The sequence below is a fragment of the Lontra canadensis genome, unplaced genomic scaffold, assembly GCF_010015895.1.
Source record: "Lontra canadensis isolate GAN:19392208 unplaced genomic scaffold, GSC_riverotter_1.0 scaffold11, whole genome shotgun sequence".
NCBI classification, from domain to species: Eukaryota; Metazoa; Chordata; class Mammalia; order Carnivora; family Mustelidae; genus Lontra; species Lontra canadensis.
Window position 1 is genome coordinate 16,446,054 of NW_022631005.1, and position 22,407 is coordinate 16,468,460.

General features: G+C 36.8%; 1 protein-coding gene across 2 annotated transcripts in view; it reads right to left on the bottom strand.

Annotated features, from left to right (window-relative positions):
* ARHGAP15 (Rho GTPase activating protein 15) overlaps positions 1-22,407 on the bottom strand; it is a 597,249-nt gene that overhangs the window by 53,744 nt on the left and 521,098 nt on the right. For both annotated transcript variants that reach the window (XM_032856130.1, XM_032856131.1), the window contains exon 13: positions 6,123-6,228. In XM_032856130.1, the coding sequence (XP_032712021.1) occupies positions 6,123-6,228 (106 nt within the window). The remainder of the gene's footprint in view (positions 1-6,122; positions 6,229-22,407) is intronic.

The window sequence follows — 22,407 nt, forward strand, 5'->3', positions numbered from 1 at the left end:
TCATTCCTTAGCCATGTGTCATCCACCCTCCCCCCCACCCCACCATATCAGAAGTGCTCACTGTGCCATTTTAAAGTCAGGGTGGTTGAATTATTTCCTTACCATTGTTTCCTCATGCAACACTTACATTTCTAGGTCATCATCATTGGAGTTGCTTCTGACATGCTCTTGTAGAATATTTTATGTAACACCCATGAAGACCACAGAGAGGCTTTAAATATCAGTTTACTCTCACAAAATAGCCACAGCCCAACAGTTTTGCCTTTCAACAAGGCATTCAACTGGCATGCTTCCATGAGATTTGTCTATTCAGCCGTATCATTCCTTCACCTTGGAATTCTATGAACAGCTGGGCGATTTTCTTAGAGTCAATGCAACAGGGAAGATTTTTTAGCTTTCTTTTCAACCTATTTTACAAAGCACAAGCCTCCTATAAGAATATTTATTTGCATCCCAAGTCTGCAGCAAATATATTCTTCCAAAGCTATTTTTGATAATCAGTGAATGGCATTAGTCATTTCTAACAGCCACCCATTTCTAAGACATTCTGACTTTCTCTGAACAATGCATCCCTACGTGGGAATTGAATATTCTTTCATGTGCTGCCTCACTCAAAAATGTGAGATTGTTTTGGCTTCCAAAACTCATGCCACAAAGTTAATCCGGCTAATGAGTTCAATTTAGCTTGGTGGAAATACTTTTTGTATTTACTTCTAAATTTTCTGCTGTACGTTTCATGTATGTTTTTTTTATCCTGGAAATAAAAATGTGGGGAAAGACTGCAGCCATAGCTAGAGCACCTTACTCATGGTAATGGCAACTGGAATGCCAGAACTTCAAAAGACCAGTGCTACATATCAGGTAGATATATAGTTGATAGGATTCTAGGAGTGTTTACACAGGATGTTGGAGGCACAGGATAAGGCCCTCCATGTTTCAATGTGTCTCACTTCCCAGGCTCCCACGAAGCCAGTGTGCTGTACTGTCTGGCAGGAAATTCTCACTGTGAGAATCATATGATAAGTAAGACTACAAGGCAAGAGATCTGTCTTTTAGGAAACTGCTGTAACAGGGGAGGCTCTGGACGAGAAGCAGAGTAGACCTGTGCCCTATCTCCAAACTCCTCACACTGGCCTGAGACTTGAGGTAGAGCAGACGTAGTGAGCTACCACTTCGATGGTAAAAGTAGTGTGAACTGCGAACATGGGTCAAGATGCAGATCAGGTTGATGGAGAGTTAGGGACAGTGTAGAGTTGGTCTGGGCATTTCACAAGGGATTGGGCATGGTGTGGGATGTCATACGGTTGGTCAAACAGGTGAAATTAGCCTCACTGGGACTAAGGAAACTGGGTGAGTCAGGCCTGTGTGGGGACTCAGGTTTCAGAAAAATATTCTGTGATGAAATAAAAAATTTTCTGGAAGCCAGGAAATTTGTCGACCCAGCTTCTATAATCCCTCCTACATTTATTTTACTAAAAAATTATCTTCTATCTCTTTTCCTATAAAAATGATACATGCTGATGTATAATGTTTATTTAGAACACAGTAAGTGATAGGTACTGTGTGAGACTCTTTTTAAACACTATTCATTTACTCCTCACCAGAGAAATAGGTTCTATTATGACCTCCATTTTACAGATGAGAAAATGAAAGCTTAGAGGTGATTTGTTTGAAGTCATACCTTCCATAAGTGGCAGAGCCAAGACTCACATTCAGGTCTGTCTAACTCCAAAGCCTACCCTCTTTACCTGTTTTCTTAACCTCAATATTGCCTTCTATCCCATTATCAGGAGAGCAGAAGCAACACATGGGGAAAAACTCTCATAACTTAATGACTCTAAGAAAGAAATATTGACATCTCAACAAAAATTTTTAGTCTTTTCCAGACACACAAGTTTCCTACATATTGAGTTATACTCTTTTTGAGTACATAAAAATTTCATCCCTGATTTTAACTCATCTCCCAATTAAGAAAAAAAAAAAAAACATTATCTGTGAACTACATTTCACTAAGCTGATATGATGTATCATGGTCTATATAACTTTCCTTATCACTGGACACTCAGGTTGTTCCCAAGGTTTTACCAGTGCAAATAGAACCGTCATAAGTAACTTTACCTGCATAAACTGCCTTCACATTACTTAAGATGACGGGCTCAAAAGACAGGAAGATTTGAAAGGTTTTTATTCTTGAGATGTATTACATATATGGCTTTCGCCATCATGCCAGTTGTTACATCCTACCTAGCAGCACATAAAGGGTTTAATTCAATATATATCTGACAGAATGGGCGTCATCCTATTTGATTAGTTTTCAATAACCTCAACTTCCTTTACCTCTATATTTTCATAATAAAGAAAAGAAGTGTGCACCCTTCTACACAGTATCTCTTTCTGTATCATCATCATCGTTATTATTATTATTACTATTACTATTGTCAGAGGGACTGTTCTCACAACCACCCAGCATTGAAATCCGAGACTTAACTGCATGGCCGATTGGATATGGGGATCAAGAAATGAGAGAGATAAACATTGCATGGGATTTTCCTCTGAAAATTCTCAAGATTTAGGCCATGTCTTTCCATCTGATGTTCATCACTCTAATACAACCACCACTCCCATGTGGCCTCCTGGGTTCTTTTCTCCTTCTATCTTGTTCACCCTACACTCTGTTGTTGGCCTACTTCCATAAACACTGAGCACATCACACACGTGTCCCGTAGATAAAGTTTCGGTGTTTCTCTACTGCTTGTGTAACTAACTCCTTTGCCTGGCTTTTTATCTCCAACTACTGTCCATCAGCAACTAAACCTTATCTTTCTAGGTCCTTCTTCTTCATTAACTTCATCTTCACTTTGCCTCTCTGCCTTTCCAAAGAAGCAGGCTACAGGAAAATGCACTTGACACACATTTTATAGAGATAGAACTTGCCATTTATGTGATGATTCAGAAAGTACTACACATGCTTACAGGACTTATCACTGTAATGTCAATTTGTGAAAGTGGCTATTAATAAAGGCTTCTGGTTGATGGCATTTTGAGATGATAGCTTATTCTGAGTTTCTGGTCTCGTGTTATCACAGCAGAAGCATAGAACTTGACCTTGAGTTCGATCAAGAATGAGAACCCTGGTCTCAGACTATTCAGTTGGGCGGCCATTGTGTAATCTTATGCTTAATGGATTCACAGCCCTTTAAAATTTCTGACTTTTGCGGACAGGACGGACATCCACCCTCTAGTCCAACTGGACTGTATTAAGCTTTCTCATTTGGTAGTTGCTCTGCTTTCAAGGGAATGTTTAATTCGCTGCTCTGCAAAAATGGAGTTCTCTTCTGTTGGCTACAGAGTACGTAGGTCAAGTGGAATTTCTGGCACTTCATTACATTCCCTGACCCTCACTAAACAAACTTCAAAATATATATGTTTGCAACAACTTGAAATAAACACTACATACAAGTGTTGACGGTACATTTTCTGAAGAACTACCAAATGCATCAGGACTAAGGAAAACATTCTAATGATTCTTTCAAACATGAATATTTTTAAATTCTTATTAAACAATCTTCTTATTTAGTCTTCTCAGGCTTTCAGGACATGCCACAATTGGCTGTTTATCAAAAAACTTAGCAAAAAATGATTAACAAGATATAATCATGTGCACACACTTGTGCATAATTAAACCCAGTTTATAAATCAGTGCAGGGCGGAATATGGTCACACCACTGCAGAAAGGTTGGTGACTAGCAAGGAACACTTTTCTCCTCATTTATAATGAAATATCGTGTAATGTGAATACAGTGAAGGTGGTATAATAACGGGACGGCGTGGCCTGAAGGTGGACGATTCTCATCCTGCCGAGGTTTTTGATTGGATAGATTTTCATCTGTGTGTTTTATTTTTTTTCAAAGGAGGATTTAGCTGACTCTAAGTTTCTTCATTTTTATCGCTGTTTGTTGAGTTGGGGGAAAAAACAGGAATAATTGAGACCGAGTAATGGATATTTCTCAAGATCTCCAAGACTAAGTACTACATAGCATTAAAGAGTATACTTTTCCATTTGTTTTATGACTTTGTCCAGTTAAAGTTACTAGCATAAGCACTCCAGTATTTACTTGTAATTTGAAACCCCTTTCATGATATGTCTGGATCCTAAGGGAAAAGAATTTACATTCGAGGAATGCTTACCTTGTGCCAGGCATTTTACATGCATTATCTCATTTAATTCTCATGACCACAAGGTATGATTGGTATTATTTAATCTGATTTTATGTTCTTGAGATCATAAAAGGAGTGTAGAACAGGGATTTGACTCTAGAGCTCTCTCTTTGTTTCCTTAAAGCCCAATCAAGGTCCTTTCACTAAGCCACACTGGGTTTCCCATTATAGCCAGTGTATGGAGGTGATAAGAAGGGACATTCTAGCAGTAAGGAATGGTCTGAACTTTGGCACACATTCTCCTCTGGGGCAAATAAGAAAGAAACTAATATGACGGATTAGATTAAAGCATGTTCCCTAATGCAGTGACTGATTAAGCCAATTATGGACTACCCACACTATGGAATGCCATGTCATCATTAGTGAGAATCACGTAAGTCTATCTAATAAAATGGAAGACTGTCCATGAGTTGTAAAATATTGCAGAACAATCAGTGCAGTATGATAAAGTTGAATGCAATAACAGTCATATATACATATGTTTATATGTGTATATTCATATACACAAAAATGTTAGTTACTTCTCCTCAGAAGGCTAAGAGTAACCAGTAGGCAAATTTCTCTTTTTAATCTATAAACACCACTATTGCTTAAATTTTTTGTGTGTACAATTACATGTATTAAATTCACGGTTAAAAAAATCACGTAATGGATCATTTCAACAATCTGTAGGAATGACTTAACCCAAGGAATGGGTGATCAAGGAGGTTAAGTCTCACAAAAGCAAAACTGTCCAGTCTATTTGACACTTTATCTGGCTTCAACGTTACTATAAGTATATGGTGAAAGCTAAAACTTCTTTGCTTGTACTGCACTCTGCCTTATCTAAAGAAGGTGTTAACAGAGAGCAATTGAGTAACATTCATTTCAAAATTAATGCGTTCAAAATGGAACTTTCCAGTCTCCTCTTCCTATTCAACCCATCTGCATTGTACTACCATTTTTCACTTGCCTAAGCCCAAACCCTAAGGTGCACGCTTGATTTCACTTTTCCTTTTCCAACTGCATTCTGACCAGCAGCAGATCCAACCTGACCTGTCACCAATTACTCTCTTTAAGGACTCCATATAAGCTATCATTGCCTCTTGTCTGGACCACCACGGTTGCCACCTTACAGGTATATCTCCCTGCTTCCATTTTGGAATCCATTCTCCACATGGCTGCCAGAGTGACCTTTTATACTCCCTCAATTTAGCACTCTTTATGGTTTATAATTGTACTTAGAATACAATCGAAATCTCTCAGGAAGGCCCACAAGAAACTATGTGATCTGACACCAGTCAGTCTAACAGCTATGACCTTAACTCCTACCCCCACCAACCCTAGTTCATTAAGCTTTAGCCATCCTGGCATGCTTTCTGTTTTTTGAATACATCAAGTTCTGTGGACCCCTGGGCCTTTACATGTCTTGTTTTTTTCTGCCTTCATACTCTTATCTTAACTTTTTACATGAATAGCACCTTATCAATCAGAATCAATCTTTTACAAATGAGCAAACTGAATTTCAGATAGTGTAAGTAACTTATTTGTGGTCATAGCACTTTGTACATGATGAAGCTATGTTTTGCTCTCATGTCGGAATTATTTCATGCTCTTCCCTTATACTAGATAACAAAGTAAAGATGGTCCACCCTAGGGCTCCAGGTCAAGTTATGACAATGAATCAACAAATATCTACTCTTTGAAAAGATAGAAAAAATAACTTATTTTAGGAGTTCCTTTTGTAGGTTCTCCTTCCTACTTCTAGTGCATTCTCCAACTTCTGTGAGAATACTTAGATTGGCTAAGGGGAAAATTTGAGATAGATGCCTTTGGAAAATCTTGTCTCAGAGGTTTGAAATTAAATACTTGCTTCTGTAAGAAATGAGAATATGAGGACCCAACCAGAAACCCTTACAACTTACTTAGTTAGATGTCCAAACAGGATTTTCATGGTGTCACGATTTGGTGGAGGGAGTTTTTGCACAAGAGTCTTTATAGTTTCAATTCTTGTGTTATAGTCTTGCTTTTCTGAAAAAAAAAAAAAAAATTGGAAAAGAATGAGATTTCATAACTGCATGAAGGAATTTTCTTAGGAGAAGTTTGGACAAAGACTTAGTCAGCAGCCAAAGAGAATAGGTATATTGAACACCATTATCATGGAGTTTCTTTATTGAACTCTGATGTAGATCATAGCTATATGAAGGAGCAACAGTGTGGCTTTGACATAATCTTGTTAAGATCAGGTATTGGATCAGTTTAATAAATGCTTTACTATTTTAAAAGATGGGGTAAGGTGAAGAATGGCTTTCCGAAGACGTCCTTGCCCTAATCTCTGAAACCTGTGAATATGCTGTCTTCTATGGCCAAAGGGACTTTGCTGACATGATTCAATTAGGGACTCTGAGATGGGGAGATTATTCTGGATTATCTGGGTGGCACCAGTATAATCACAAAGGTGATTAAAAGAAAAGAGAGAAAGATGACGTGGCAATGTAAACACAAGGATAAATGGCTATGTGAGGAAAGGCCGTGGGCTAAGGAGTGAAGACAGCTTCTAGTAACTGGAAGAGGCAAGGAAGGAGAACCCCCAGAAGGAACACAGGGCTACCAACACCTCAATTTCTTCCCAGTGAAGATGGTTTCAGACTTTAGACTTCCAGAAATGTAAGATAAAACATTCATGTGGTCTGAAGCCACTGAGTTTGTGATAATTCGTTACAGCAGCAATAGGAAACAAACAGATGAGGACACATAGTGTGATTCAATTACCAATATTCTATTGTTCACTTGATTTTGTGGAAGGGGAAATAATCTTTGTTATTACTATGTGTTGTCTTTTCTCCCTAACACATTTTGTTTTGGCTATGAAATAAAAAAGCACAAAAAATAAAAACTGAAAGCATAATAACTAGTCATATGCATTTCAAAACATAGGAAGTTATTTAAAACTACATACCACATAGATTGCTTTCCCTCATTTTGTTTCTTTTTGCCTTTATAGGCATGGATGGCATAATAAGAATTGATTTATTTAGCACCTAGAGAATTCATCTCACCATAATTTTAACCAGGACTTAAAACTATAATTATTTAATGAACTTAAAGACTTTATATACATTGACTTAGGTACATTTCCTTTCTAGATTCTATCTCTAACCTCTAGCACAGAGCTTATGGTGATCCTTAAGAGGTCACTTTTGGAAAAGACAATGTACGGTGGTAATATGTAAGGTACACACCCACCCAGTCTTCATTCTCTTCTTCCTTAGCAAGACAATACATTGTTGGGGGGATGGCAATGTACTTGGCTAAAAGAGGTCATTTCCCAGCCTCCTTGGCAGCTGGAGTGACCATGTGACCACGTCTGGCCAAAGAGCCTTTCGTCAAAGTGTTAGAAGGAACTTCTGGTGAGGCCCTAGGCAGGGAGCTGATTTAGTTTGTAGCCATTTTACTCTGCTCCCTAGAATGTAGATGGAATGGCGTGTCATCCTTCTGGATGTGTAGTGGAACATACAACTAAAAGGAATGTCCCTGAATCTGTGGGGCAGTCAGACCAGTCCTGCAGTCTCTGTTTACAGAGTCTACATTTCTTTAATGTAAGAAAACCAGCCAGAGTGTACTGAAGATTTTGAAGACAAGTCTCTTATACTAAAGCCTAATTCCTAATACGATGTGCTCCCCAAAGCCCAATTCATTATCACCTGTTACTAGGTATATAAACTTTACATAGCGGGGCAGAAAGATTTAGTTCAGAAACTGGCGGTTTTAAAATACCCTGTTGCAAAAGAAACTTTTAATAAGGAATTATAGGAAAATATCCTGCAAAAGATGGTATTTGGCTAAAGCAGAGTGGGGGGCAATCTTCCTAGTAGAACTTTGCCTTGGAAACTTCTCTTCTTCCTCCCCAAACCACAAAGGCCTATAAATAATGCCTCCCACAGTCAGAGCTTTCAAAATTGCAGTTATTCTTAGAAGAGTTCCAACAAAATATGGATTGGACAACTGCAAATGAAAGTGATGGGGGGTGGGGAGGGGGAGAGAGAAATTAAAAAAAAAAAAAAAAGAGGAAAAGGAAAGAAAGAAAAAGGAAAAGAAAAGCCAGTTGCAACATCATAGCAGACAATAGATAAAATCTTTCTGTCAAAAGGGTAGAAAGCCCCTTTGTAGCTTAATGATGTTTAAGACAATATGATACTTCATAGGACCAGTTGGATATTATGGGGTATAACCAACTCGGGAAAATAAGTAATACAACTCAATAAAGATGAGAGTGAAATTGGTATAGGATGTCCAGAGCAAAGTTTCTTAGGGCTATTTGGATACTTTGTATCTAGTCATCTGAAGCTAATACCCACACCACTGATTCTATGTAAATGGAATGTGTAAATAAATTCTATGTAAATAGCACACAATATACAAATACATATACACACATTTAAGTATTCACAAGGTGGTTACATTCTACATAGTTTGGCCTGATGTTACTAGTATAATTTACCAGAGGAGCTGGTGAACCACTTGGTTCAAACAATAAAGATGATGTTGGGAGAGGAGAGGAAACCTTTCCAATTTCACTGAAATCTCTTGCCAAAGTAATGATCAGATCAATGTCAAAGCCTCCAAAAAAGGGATCAGTTGACACTGGAGATTACAGTGATAGCAGCCATAAATTAAGTTTGAAAAACGATAAGTGGAGAGTAGTCTTAAATGGTTACATCCAGCAAACCTCAGTTTTAGGGAACATATGACTCTGGTTTAAGAAAGGTTGGAGGTTGCTTAATTGGAAATATTTGAATTTGCAAATATTTTGAGCAGGAATTAAAACTTTAATAAAGTTTGTTTAACCATTAGGTAAGAGAACTACGAACTTCCCTAGACAGAGTCCCTTTGCTCTCTTCTGTGTTGCATTGCACTTAGGACATTCTATTTATACAACATTTCACATGGTATTTCTATGGCTTGAATGCCTGTCAAGTTCTCCCATTTAGCTGGGAGTTTTCCTAGAAAGCTAGACAGCTCTTATCCTGGCATATAGCAGGTTAAGTAAAAGAATAAGGAATTAGCGAGTAAATTAAAGATATGAACATGGATTGGAATACACAGACCTCAGTTTGAATTCTGTAACAACTTTTTATTAGCTGTGTGGTCTGGGACAAGTTCTCGTTTTCTTTGAATAATATCTCAAAGGCCTGTTTTATGGATTAAACAAGATAGTATGTAACGTACCTAGCACAATGACCAGTGAAAAGTAAATACTCTATAAATATTCATCCCTTTCTCACCTTCATCTTTTTTGAGGTCCATGCTGGGTCTGGTTCACCTTTTATTTTCAGCAATGAGCATTCTGTCTGGTTGCAGTGACCATTCCAAATGTAGTTGCTGATCCTGGAACTGAGCTGGTGCCCGTGGGTGACAATCCAATTGCTATGGTAGCCTGACACTTCCCAATATACTCGATACTTTGCGATCACCAGAAGCTGATGATCTGATTGGTGAGCAGTTCCGTTACATTTAAGAATCCTTATAAAAGTCTATGGTGGTTCCCATATCCGCTTATAAGAAACATTCTACATGAAGGCTCTTATATAAGAGTATTTTTCCCCTCTTTCTCTAGTTTCACACATACTTGAGAAATTGCACAATTGAATAGTGGTACACACAATTCTGTGGCTAAGTTATATTTCAGTACTGAAGGGGGAACTGAACAATGGTTCAGAGAAAGCTCAAAGATTATTAAGGAAGAGAAATTAGCTTTCCTTACAACATAATCAGAACAAAATCTTTGAAAAGGTTATAGGAAAGCAGTGGTTTCCCATTCAAATCGATACCACACCCATTTTTCCATAGCTTATGAACTCAGGAAATCAGCACACACTTCTAAGTGGAAGGACATCTAAAAATACAATTGGTTACATTAAATTTGAAATGACACTTTTTCAGATATGGTTTATTGATGTGTCATATAAGGAATGGGAATCTGCATACATAATACAGGACCGGTTAATGAGCTAAGATTCATATACAGCTTACTAAAGATGTGTCAACTGTCTTCAATTGATTCACTGAGCATCTGAAAGACAGCATTTTTCTATTAATATTTCTCCTTCAGCATATGGTTTCTCATTATTGTGAAGTACTGAGAGTTTTGAGAAGACTTTGAGATATCTCTGACTTTTTTGCATTATGACCTGAAGGAGAGGGAGAAATTTTTCCTCATGGAGAATTAGAGAATCTCTTAGGAAAATTGTGAAACAAAATCATTCTAATAATAGGGAACTCTATAATTCTTCTCCCTTTCTCTCACTTTTGCTCCTAATCTCATTCCCTGATGACTTATTTTTGTATCTACTCAAAGCTTTTTAATACCTCTGTTTTAGCTCTAACCCATATCCCAACTGCCTTACCAGTCTCTAAACAGTGAATATAACTTCAGCTCTAACTGCACACAAAACCCTTCCACAGTGCTTTCTTTTTTTTTTTTTTTCCACCATTGGGTGGCAAAGAATGTCTATGCAAAAATACATATAATGCAGATGCATATCATTAAAATAGTAAATGATCTTCCTTCTGCCCATTGCTCACCCACTTGGCCCCATATTCTCAAACCACACCAAGCTCTGTTGTAAATGAGCTTCTTCATAAACAACTCCAGGCTCCTCAGAGAAGTTACAGTTCTTACATGGTGTGAAATAGCCTTTAATGATATGATAAGGATATGGCTTTATAGTTTTGCCCTGATTCATGGTTTTAAGGACACATTTTAAAAAATATATAGTTTATGGTAGTTCCATTTACATTTGTCTGCATGAAATGTTGCTACTAAAACAAGGACATTTACAACCAAATGCCTTTTCTGCAAAGAGATAAGATAAAGTTATACAATGATGGAAAGAGTTCTGTGCAGTACAGTGCACTCTGGACCTGGTGATCCCTGGAGACTTTTCTGGCCTTACCATCCATGCATTTATTATTCTTAACTTATTTATAACCACATGTTGTTAAGTCATATTCCAAAATTAGTTCTTCTTTGTTATATAGGTTGACCCAGAGGAAGAAAAAATGATCGCAGCAGCCAATATTGGTAGCACTACTCATTCTATTTATCTGTAATTCTTAAAAGACACTGTACCCCTTTGTTTTAAAAAGGTTGGCAATATCTCAACTCTTCTGCTTCTGAATGTTATTCTGGGATGTATAATGCATCCTGTATGGAAAAAATAGTAGTCACTCACAGTTTAAGGCCATATTTGGAAGAAAGCAATTGAGTTTCAATTCAATTTATATTTTTTTGTATCATGACAATTTCAGAATTCAGGGAGAGACTGCCCTGGCTTATAGGATGAATGGATGATCTTCAATTAACACTTTATTTATTTATTTATTTATTTATTTTTTAGAGATTTTATTTATGTATTTGACAGACAGATCACAAGCAGACAGAGAGACAGGCAGAGAGAGAGAGGAGGAAGCAGGCTCCCTGCTGAGCAGAGGGCTCGATGTGGGGTTTGATCCCAGGACCCTGGGATCATGACCTGAGCCAAAGACAGAGGCTTTAACCCACTGAGCCACCCAGGTGCCCCAACACTTTATTTTTTAGTGTACTCTACAACTGAATACAAGCCTTTGAGGATATGCCTTTAATTATAAAACTTGAGTTAGGTTGCTGGGGAGAGGGGGGTTGGGAGAGGGGGGTGTGGGGTTATGGACATTGGGTAGGGTATGTGCTATGGTGAGTGCTGTGAAGTATGTAAACCTGGAGATTCACAGACCTGTACCCCTGGGGAAAAAATAAATATATGTTTATAAAAAAAAAAAACCAAAAAAAAAACTTGAGTTAGGTGTTGAGGAATCATCCAAGTCATGACAATTGCTTGATACTTTTTTTTTTTTTTAATAACTTACATTCACTTCAGGGACAGAACAACTGGGGTAAATTCAGGACTCATAAATCCATGCAAAAAGACATATACTTCAAACTCTTGTTTTAAAATATGGGAAGTTATATATCATGAAGGAGTCTGAAAGAACTAGGTGAGAATTCATGTTCTGCTATATGATTTGGGGCACCATATGATATGTTGCTTGAATTCTTGATGCTCTCCATGCCTTAAACCCCCCAAAAGCCCATACCAGTTCAAACTGAGAACAGAGGTATGTAGCTTGCAGGGCAGGAAAGACATGGTAGGAACTGCATCTACTTGACTCAGGTAAGGCCTCTTTCTTTCTTTAGCATGAATCATCAGAGAATTCAGAATAAATCACCTCACTGGCACACTTGTATTCAGTTTCTACTTCTAAGAGATATTAATATTTTGTCTGATTTTTGAATAAAGAAGGCTTTTAGGAGGAACTGTAAAGGTGAAATAACTCTCCATAGTTAATAAATGTCAGTAATAAAAATATTATGGCCAATTGATTGCCATAAGACCATGGATTCCCTAATCTGTGAGGAAAGCTTCAGCATAATGGCGTGTGTCATTTCTGGAGGACATTTCTGATCCTTGTGCCGGGGGAGGCAGGCCATCCAGAGCATGCTGCTGGGAACAAGCCTAATCTTGTTAAGTGCAACTGTGATTTCTTTCCACCTCTACTCTTACTCTCTGGCAGTGAATAATTAGACAATCAAAAGAAAAAAAAAAACGAGTTCTTAAATAATTTTAGAGTATTGAGCACATACATGTATACATGGTTGAAGACAAAATATTAATTAAGAGCTGTGTGCAACCTGTGGCAGATACAAGGTTGATCCCTGACTTCTGTCATTTGACAACCCATGGGGGCAGATACAAAACAAAATATGTCAGTAGAGATATTTAAATTTAAGACATATCATAATATAAGTATCAGTGAAGTTTATATGTTTCTCATGACTGAAGGGATCCTTTAAGTTGATTGTTCAACTCAAAATGCTTCTGACGTGTTAGCCCATTAAGCCAAAAAAAAAAATTCACAATAATTGAGAAATGTACTTAATATTAAGTCAACAAATGTAAAAATTTGTTTAATCATTTTCTGAAGGCCTTAGAATTATTATTCTTAACTTCTTCATATATTCTTAACATTTCCCCAATACATTCAGGAAAGTAATAAAATAAAAATCCCCTTTTCTTTTTCATGTAACTGTATCCATGCTATTCTAGGGACGTCAGGGGCATTGACCTCACACTGAGGGAGGAATATTTTGGGAAAAGTATTCAAGCTTTAATAGTTACTTTTTAAAAAAGGGCATGATTGCTTTGGTGCACCCCTTTTCGGGATAAGGTATTTCCTAAAATTCACCAACCTAATACTGTCTCTTCCACCCCTCTTCCTCAGGTTAGCAGCATTGCCCCTCTTTGTCTGAATTGAAGGCTGAAGCAATGGCTGACACCCCAGTAGCAATCTTTACGGGAAAAGCATGATTGTATTCTCCTCTCTAGAATTTCTTGTTTCCAAAGTAATTTTGGAGGTGTCATGGTGGCCAAGTATATTTCGGTAACTTACAAATGATACTAATTCATCCTCAGGCAATAGTCTGTGCTGAGAAAACAAAGCTCACTAGTTTATTTCTTAGAAATTCAGTTCTCCTGTGAGAATTTTCTTTAAACTATACTTATTCAAGTATATCTGCTTTTACAAGCTTAAAAAAAACAACCCAGGAATTACCTTTTTGAGTCATTTGATGTCTTTCTAATCATAAACCAATAATCCTTTTCAAGTATTCAAGTAGCTATTTATATGAAGCATTATCTATATATTTTTTTCATGAGGGTAGACATCCTACAAATACTTTGTTAGATTTGAAGTTTTTAATATGTGTCTACATCCTTCCTTTGGTAGATAAATTAAATTTAAGGGGATTTTAAAAAACTCACTTAAAAACAACTAAAACCTGTCACACAATTAAATCAAATATGAACTGTCTTCTAGATTAAACACACACACACACATATATTTTATAGCATATCCATAACTATTCATTTTGAGCAAAAGACCTCTGAAGAGGAGATAGTAGTTAGTATGGTGAACTTTTTTTTTTTTTTTTTCCAGCCAGTCCATTTGACATGGCCACACAGTGACAGTGAGAACCATGGAGAGTTAATAGCACAAGGATCTAAATCCTTTAAGAAATGGGGAATAAAATAATTTTATGATTCAGCTTTTTTTTTTTTTTTAATTGTGAGACTATTGTAAAAGAAGAAAAACAGGCAACATGTGGTAACTTTAGTCAGCATTTCTGAACTGGGAATGATAAACACCTCTGCCTGGCTCTGGCATTTATCAGGACTGAGATATTATTACCACATAGAGTCACAGCATGGTTACTGTTATCATCGGAAAAAAGAGCCAGCTAATCTTAATGGTTTGTAAAGCCGTTACCTGCACTAGTCTGACATTTATCATGATCATTTTACCACATGGGTCCTACATAGCAAAGGTCTTTTATCTGGAAGGGACATCACTATGAATTATTATTTGCAGCTAGGTAGAAAATTGTATGTTGTAGATACCTTTTCTCATTATAAATCACATAGTCACATTTCACCATTTCCCCCAGAAAGCTGCTGAGCCCAGGTTTTTTTTTTTTTTTTTGCCACAGCTTGCTTTGCTCTCCATCTCTCTCTCTTTCTCTTTATAGTTTCTTGAAAATATTAACTATTTTTTCATTAATATCCTTAATATAATTTTTGAAGAACTATATATATGGTAGGTGAACATATGGACCTGCTTTCATTGTAGTTAGGAGACTCTCCTCTACATTCTGTAAAGGGACTGCACAGTACTTTAGAAATTGAAGTTGATAAACTATCTACTTTTGTTGTTGTTTTTTGTTGTTGTTTTAATTGCTTATTCTCTTTTCTGTCTTGGTGGCCAGACATTGCTGTTTCTGATCTTGTCAATAGAATATTTACCAGTAGATCAGATCAAATTTCTGATGCTTGATTTGAAATACTTAAAACACGTGTGCCATTTCTTGCTTGAAATCCTTAGCTTGGAAATGTGCTCTCATGGAGAGTAAAATATACTTTTATTTTGTTGGATGGTGAGTTTTTTCCAGACTTTATTTTAGTAAGTTACAATGGAGTAGAAGTTTCCTCCAACAAATTTGTTTAAAAAGGATCTTAGGTCCTATCCTTGTCTGTGTCCTAATGATACACATTAATGTATTATATAGAAGAAATAAGGATATTAAAAGGTACAATGTTTTAGAAACATGGGACCAAGTCAGTAAAATGAAATGCATTAATTTGACAATGGAAAATTACAATGAAAAGCCCGAGTTGTTTACCATGGGGAAGAAATGAACAAATCCTCTCTTTTAAAAAGAACGAGACAACTAATCTTCTGAAAGAGATATTTATATATTTTCTTCTTTCTCAAGTGTTCCATTAGGAATAAACAAGCCAGAAATTCTGCACTTTTATAATGAAGAAGGAGGAGAATTCCTTGCCATTTTTGCATTTAGGAAGAAATGTGCAAGAAGAATGTGACAATTTAAGCAAATCAAGATTGTTTCAGATGGATCACAAACGGGACTTTGTGGGATATTTTATACTAGCATGTGAAGCAAACAGTAAATTTGAAAGGAGGATTTTCTCAATGGTCTAGTTCTGATGTGTTTTCCCATTTCTTTGTGTGTTTAAAAGAGGTTTGGATGTGGTGTTTTAATATTGCTTCTACTCTTTTGCAAATGAGTTCTGGAGAAATATTCGCACATGAAGGAAAGCCGATGTGCTGCAATGCTGACAGCAGCTGGGGGGATATGAATGAAGAAATCAGATTCCCAAGGCTGGATGTAGCAAAAATAAACACCTACACGCCATTAAAAAGTTCCCATTTTACATGTTTGTGGGTGTCAGTAGCAGACCACTGTCCTTTTGATAAAAACAATATATTTTTTCCCTCAAGTCAGTCGATTCATAAAGGGATGGGATAAAAACTTGAAACTGATGTGCTGTATTTTGCAGGGATGTGCATTCGTTTACTGTCCTGGTTACATTTGGTTACACATTAGTTTTTGTATTATTACACATTTCTTCCAAAGGAAACAGTTTCTGTTTCAGGGACCTGTGAGACAGGCTTGCATAAATTTGGGTGCGGCTTGCGGGAGGGGGTGGTTGGAGAAGGTCATTTGCGAGATTAACCTGTACTTTTACTGCTCAAAATGAGTTGCACGCACTTTGGTTCAGTCATCTCAAATTTCCTTGTAAAGGGGTGGTTCCATATTCCAACACACCGCCCTCCCAATCAGATAAAAGGCTACACTGATTTCAAACAAACAAACAACAAACCAGCTTTTTATTCTTCTATTTCAGAATGACTCTTTTGTTCTAGTTTAACATTTTCCTGCCACTATTGCCCCCCAAATACTGTAACCTGGGAGCGTTTACAATAATTAGCCAGGGGCTTTGCTGCTTGGATTTTCTCCTTTTCTGGGGAACTGGGTGAATTGTTGAGTGCTAATGAAAGTCGGAGACTTCTAGCAGTGGTTCAAGCCAGGCACAGCGCAAGGCAGACGCTTTAAGCTTCCCACTGTGCTGCAGAGCAAGCCTCCCGCTGTTATGTTTACCATAGTTTTAATGTCTGTGAAAAAAATTCCTGATGCAACCGAATTATGTTATGCCCTCTTATTTATCTAACCCTACCCCACCCCCATTTTGGCAGATTCCTGTTGCCCCTGCCTATGACAGAAAGCTCCTTCTCAACGTTGTGGCCATCTTACCACCTCAGTTCTTGCCATGAGAGCCCAGCTGCTTTGCAGCCATGTCTGGAGGACCATATGCGGTCTATCTAGAAGTTTCCAGAGGCTTACACACACCTTACTCTACTTATGCCACCTTATAACGGACATCCTCCTTTCCTCTGCATTAGAATTTCACCAGAGGTAATGTTAAAGCACCAAAATTAATCATTGATTTTGACAAAACAAGCTTCAAAATGTAAACGTACTTGGTGAACTGCACTGTGCCTTTAAAGAAATCTATTGAAAGACCTCAAACAATCACTGCAAACTAAATAATGTGCTCTAAGATGAAACAACCAATCTGTGATTTGAGTTGATTCATTCTTTGTCCTTTTCTTAAAAATGGTGATCTCAAAGAAAATGACCATTCCATTATATTGCAAATTGATGAATTCGCCAAGTGTGATGTACAGTGAAGTTTTTTAATGAATATTCATACAACTCTTTCAATCCATTAACAGGACTTAAGACAATGAGGATGCAACTCATTCCCATTTAGATAGTGGAGGGAAAGTGGAATTAATAGCACAAACAGCACTCGGAAAGTTTAACTTTAATGTATCAAACTCCAGGTGCCAGAGTTTGAGGAAAATAACCAATAATAGCCATTTTTTACATATTTGATGGGACTGATTATGCAATGTGCAACTCTAAATGGCTTATAGCACATTGTAGCATGGTTCCATCCCATTGGCTACAGTAGGGTGCAGGCAGATGGATGACAGTGACAGGGAGAGAAGTGCTTTTGCTTAGCCGTGCGTTAAGATGCCATCCAGAAGCTCTGTGCACTGCAGACACTTCATTAGGATGCCAGGATAATGGTAAACTACCACTCAGAGTGACACCCCATTTCCTGCTTACTGAGCGCTCCAACCTCGGCAGATGTCAACAATCTCACAGTGCTACAGAGCAGACCTAACTTTCCAGCCACTTTGACTCCAATTTTTTCCTCCTAACAGTGCCATACATTATGTGCAATATGTAACGGCAAACACCTCACCAAAAACAAAATCTGCCCAGTTCGTTATGACTGGAGTGCTTAATTTTTCTTTTTCTTTAAAAAGACGAGGTACAGTGAAGTTGGGTAAGACAATACGTCCACTTGCTAATCTAACCTCAAAATTTCTTGCTATGATTTCCATTTGCTAATCAGTTCAAAGTGTTAATTGTGTGGTGAACTCTGATTAATAGTAGTTAAACTCTGAACACAGGGGATATGACTGTTTCTTTTAATTAATGGCCGTTCCAAAGGTAAGAGAATGTGGAATTCTTTTGTTAGAGATTTTAGACTCTGTTTTGTGTGGTTCTTAGTCGTCTGCCAAGAAAAGGCTGACTTGAGCATCTGGATGGTATTTCCTCTGCAAATGTATAACTTGAGGCCATTCGCACACCACCTTACCAGAAATTCAAGCCAATAGAAACTTTTTTTCCTATGGTGTAAAGTCCAAAAACCTTTTTATAAAGAACTAAGGTGTAATTTAGATAATGGGAAAAAAATTCCCCACATGGAAAAATAAGATTTTAAAATCTATCGTTATGATAAATGATTGATTTACATTTTGTGATTCTAAGCATCTTCTTAGAAGTTCAAAGGGACTTGCAAATGGCAGGACTAAAAATAAATATCCTCCTTTCAGACCTGTTACCATTTCCAGGTAAAGACACAAATGTAAAGAAGAAGTCATAGCAGAGGTCACACTCCAAGGGAGAATTTGAATGCAAACTTTCAATGTGATGTCCTCTAAAAAGAAGTGATGCAAATCTTGACTTTTGGTTTTTTAAAGTGGGATCTGATTGGCAACATCTAACCACCTCTTGAAACCTGTCACAAGCTATGTTTGAATACAAAGAAAATGGACTAGAATTCTTAAAATAAATAGGAACTGATGATCAACATGGTGTCAAAGAATTAAGAATAATTTCCTTCGAGGCAGATTAAATTTAATTGGAAAATGCCAGTGCTGGGACCACCTCTGCTATGGGGCTATTGAACCAGAGAGTTTAACTTTCTGGAAACAAATAGGAAAAAAAAAAAAAGAAATCTTACCTCTCTTCAACAATCTAATTTCAAAATCAGTTTCAGGGTCTATGCCAGCCTAGAACACTGAGTTGCACTCTTTCTCTTTCTCTCTCTTTTTTTTTTAGTAGACTCCATGCCCAGCATGGAGCCCAGTGCAGGGCTTGAACTCACGACCCTGAGATCAAGACCCGAGCTGAGATCAGAGGTGGACGTTCAACCAACTGAGCCACCCATACCCCCGCCCCCCGCCCCCCAGCACTCTTTTCTTCAAAGCTAAAGCTATTGAATAGTATGAATGTTTTCCTTCTTTCCTTTCTCACCAGTCCTCTTCCCTTGTAACTATAGATTAGGGCTTCTTTTTCCCCTGTAACAATTTGGAGATAGCAGCTTTCATAAGAGAACTGAGGAGCTTGAGAGTGGAAGGCAGAAAGGATGCTCTGATAATGGCACAGATCACAACAGAAACGGCTGTCCCATACATTAAAACATAGGAGGGATGGAGACTGGCAAAAAAATCTGTTAGGAGTCAATTCTTGGAATTCTGATGTTTTGTTTATATATTTCATCTTTTAGAGTATAGTGAATTAAGGAATATAGTGGGGAGAAATTCCATATCAGGATAGTAGGGCCATAAGATACTAAATATGCTAGGTAAGATTTAATAAAATAGCTCAGATTATCAATTTGTCCTCTGAGTATAGTTCCAAGACAAGGATTTGATTCAAACTGAAACAGGGTATAAAAGACAATACACACAAGTGTTGGTTCCATTTCTACCTTTTGAGATGAGTAAACACAACAAAATGTACAACCATGCGTGACCTTTAAGAACACTCATTTCGGATAAGTGAACAGTGCTCAGAAGTGCATAACTTTCACAATGTCCATGAGGCAAATAGGAAACCATTTAACATCTTCAGTAGAATTTGAAACATCAAGAATTCTAATGAAAAGAAGTAGCAAGCCATAAGGAGAGAATAGGGTAAGATGGAAAGATACTAGGATAAGATGATAAGGAAATAGATAGTGAGGAAAGAGTGCTAAAACTAAAAATGCAAAAGAACTTTTTTTTAAATTGCACAAAAATAAGGTCAGTGATACAGATAACAAAATAGAAACACTTCCCCAGTATGTGGAAACATAAAAATGATAGGGAAAAGACATGTTGGAAGTCAGAGAATTGAGAGATTATCTATGATCTATAAGTATACTTGAGGGAGAAACCAGAACATTTGAAAAATATACAATAATCAAAGAAAAAAATTTAAACAAAATTCTGTGCATAAAAAAACGATCTCGGTCTTTAAAATGATGGCCAGATTCTAAGAAAACATTACTGAGTATAGACACTATCTTGATGGATTTTGGCAAAACTTTGAAGTGATAAAAATCAAGCATAATCCTACAAATATTCGAACAAAAAGAAGACAAAATAAGTAAACATCCGGGCTTTCCTAAGACTTATTTCCTTAAATTCTAAAATAAAACAAAGCAGTATCTACTGTTTACAGGGGGGAAAATTGTGGTCCCAAACTGTGTGCATACTCATGTTATCTTTTGCATGTTAAAACAACAGAAAGACATTCTCGTCCATGCAGAGATTTATAATAGCACAGCTTTCTTGAAAAGTTTACTGGAAGGCTTATGTAAGCCTACTGAGTGATGAATCAAAATTTGTAATTCGAAAACAGAGATATTATAAACAAAACTAAGTATCTATTTGGTTTGGACCCAAAACTCAGAAGGCACCATTTGATGATTTCTTTTTGGCTTATATTTCATTCTTAGACCAAGAGTGGTCTTCTCTTCACAGTTCAGGTGAAAGCTCTGGGGACATAAGATGACCATTTAAAACAGTGACTGGTGCTATTGAGTTCTGGCATTTGCTAGCAAACACCATTATTGGAACATTGCACTAGAGAGTTACTAAACAAGACTTCTCTTCCTCTCTTAAAAATCAAAGCTTCGGAGAACAGCAGAATGTTTACTCCCATTGCTAAGATTCTTTGGTAAACATACTTTATATCTATAGTAATTGTGTTTAAAAAACTGAGTCTGGGGACAGTTAAAGTGATAAAGACTGAAAAAAAAATCAGGTAATAATTGGAATTGTATACGAATTTTCCCATGTTACATATGTTTTAAGAATTAAGTAGGCTAGAGAAAAAAATGTCAAGCAAATAGGTCAAAAGGAAATACCCCAAAATATGGTGATGAAATTTAGAGTGATTTTAATTTTCTTCTTTTTACTTTTCTGTTCAAGTTAGCCTCAAAAATGCCAAGCAAACAGGTCAAAAGGAAATACCCCAAAATATGGTGGTGAAATTTAGAGTGATTTTAATTTTCTTCTTTTGACTTTTCTGTTCAAGTTAGCCTCAAAAATGCCAAGCAAACAGGTCAAAAGGAAATACCCCAAAATACGGTGTTGAAATTTGGAGTGATCTTAATTTTCTTCTTTTTACTTTTCTGTTCTAGTTAGTCTCAATAAATATTTATTATTGTTATAATCTGGTAGAAGAGACAATTTAAAATACATTTGTACAACTGCTTAAATACCATATAATTATATATATATATATCTTTATATCTTAATTAAAAAGGCTAGTAGAAAATATACCAAAATACTAACCATAAGTTCTCTTTGAATAATAGGCGTAAGGATGATTTCCTTCCATTTTTAAAATGCATTTTCCAAATTTTCTATAATGAGTGTATGCTATCTTGATAATAAAAATGATTCTCTGTGTTTGGTACAGACGATAACCTTTAGTTGTTCTATGGCATGGGAAAACAAGCTACTTTTGCAGATGAAACCATTTCTAAGAAAATAATGTACTAGACTTTCCTGTAGGTATTTCTGTTGCAGTTGATCTTTTTCTTTGTGACTATGTTCCAGGATCAAGAAAGCAAAGTCGGAGAGTGACGCTTCCTTCTTATGGATGAAAATATTGGGTATAGGGTGCTTGCAGTAAGAGGGCAGAAGATAGAGAGTACCACAATTTATAGTACTATGCACTGGCAACCTGAAGAAAGATGGTTGATGCTGCAGGGCCTTGTATATAAATATATTTTAGTTCCAAATTTTAATTTCTAATTCTTCCTCAATCCACTCATTTCTTAGAATATTATATTGCTTATTGGACTGACCCTCTGAAGAGTGGGAAATAAAACCTATCAACATAGCACTAGTTCAAGGATGAGAATTCCTAGTAATATTTCTAAGTGAAAAAATAAGCTGATATTCATCCTATGCTGAAGCACACATTTAATTCCCACACCCTACCCCGTCAAGCCATGCAATTTCTCTTCTCTTTTGGAAACTGTATTCATTAAAGCGTTCTCTATTTGTAAAGTCAAAGAATGAGGTAGTATCCAGCTACTATATATCCTTAAACTTTTGCCCCAATTTTTCTGTCTATATTAGGTTCCCAGTTAATATCTGTTATGTTTGGATTGAATTATC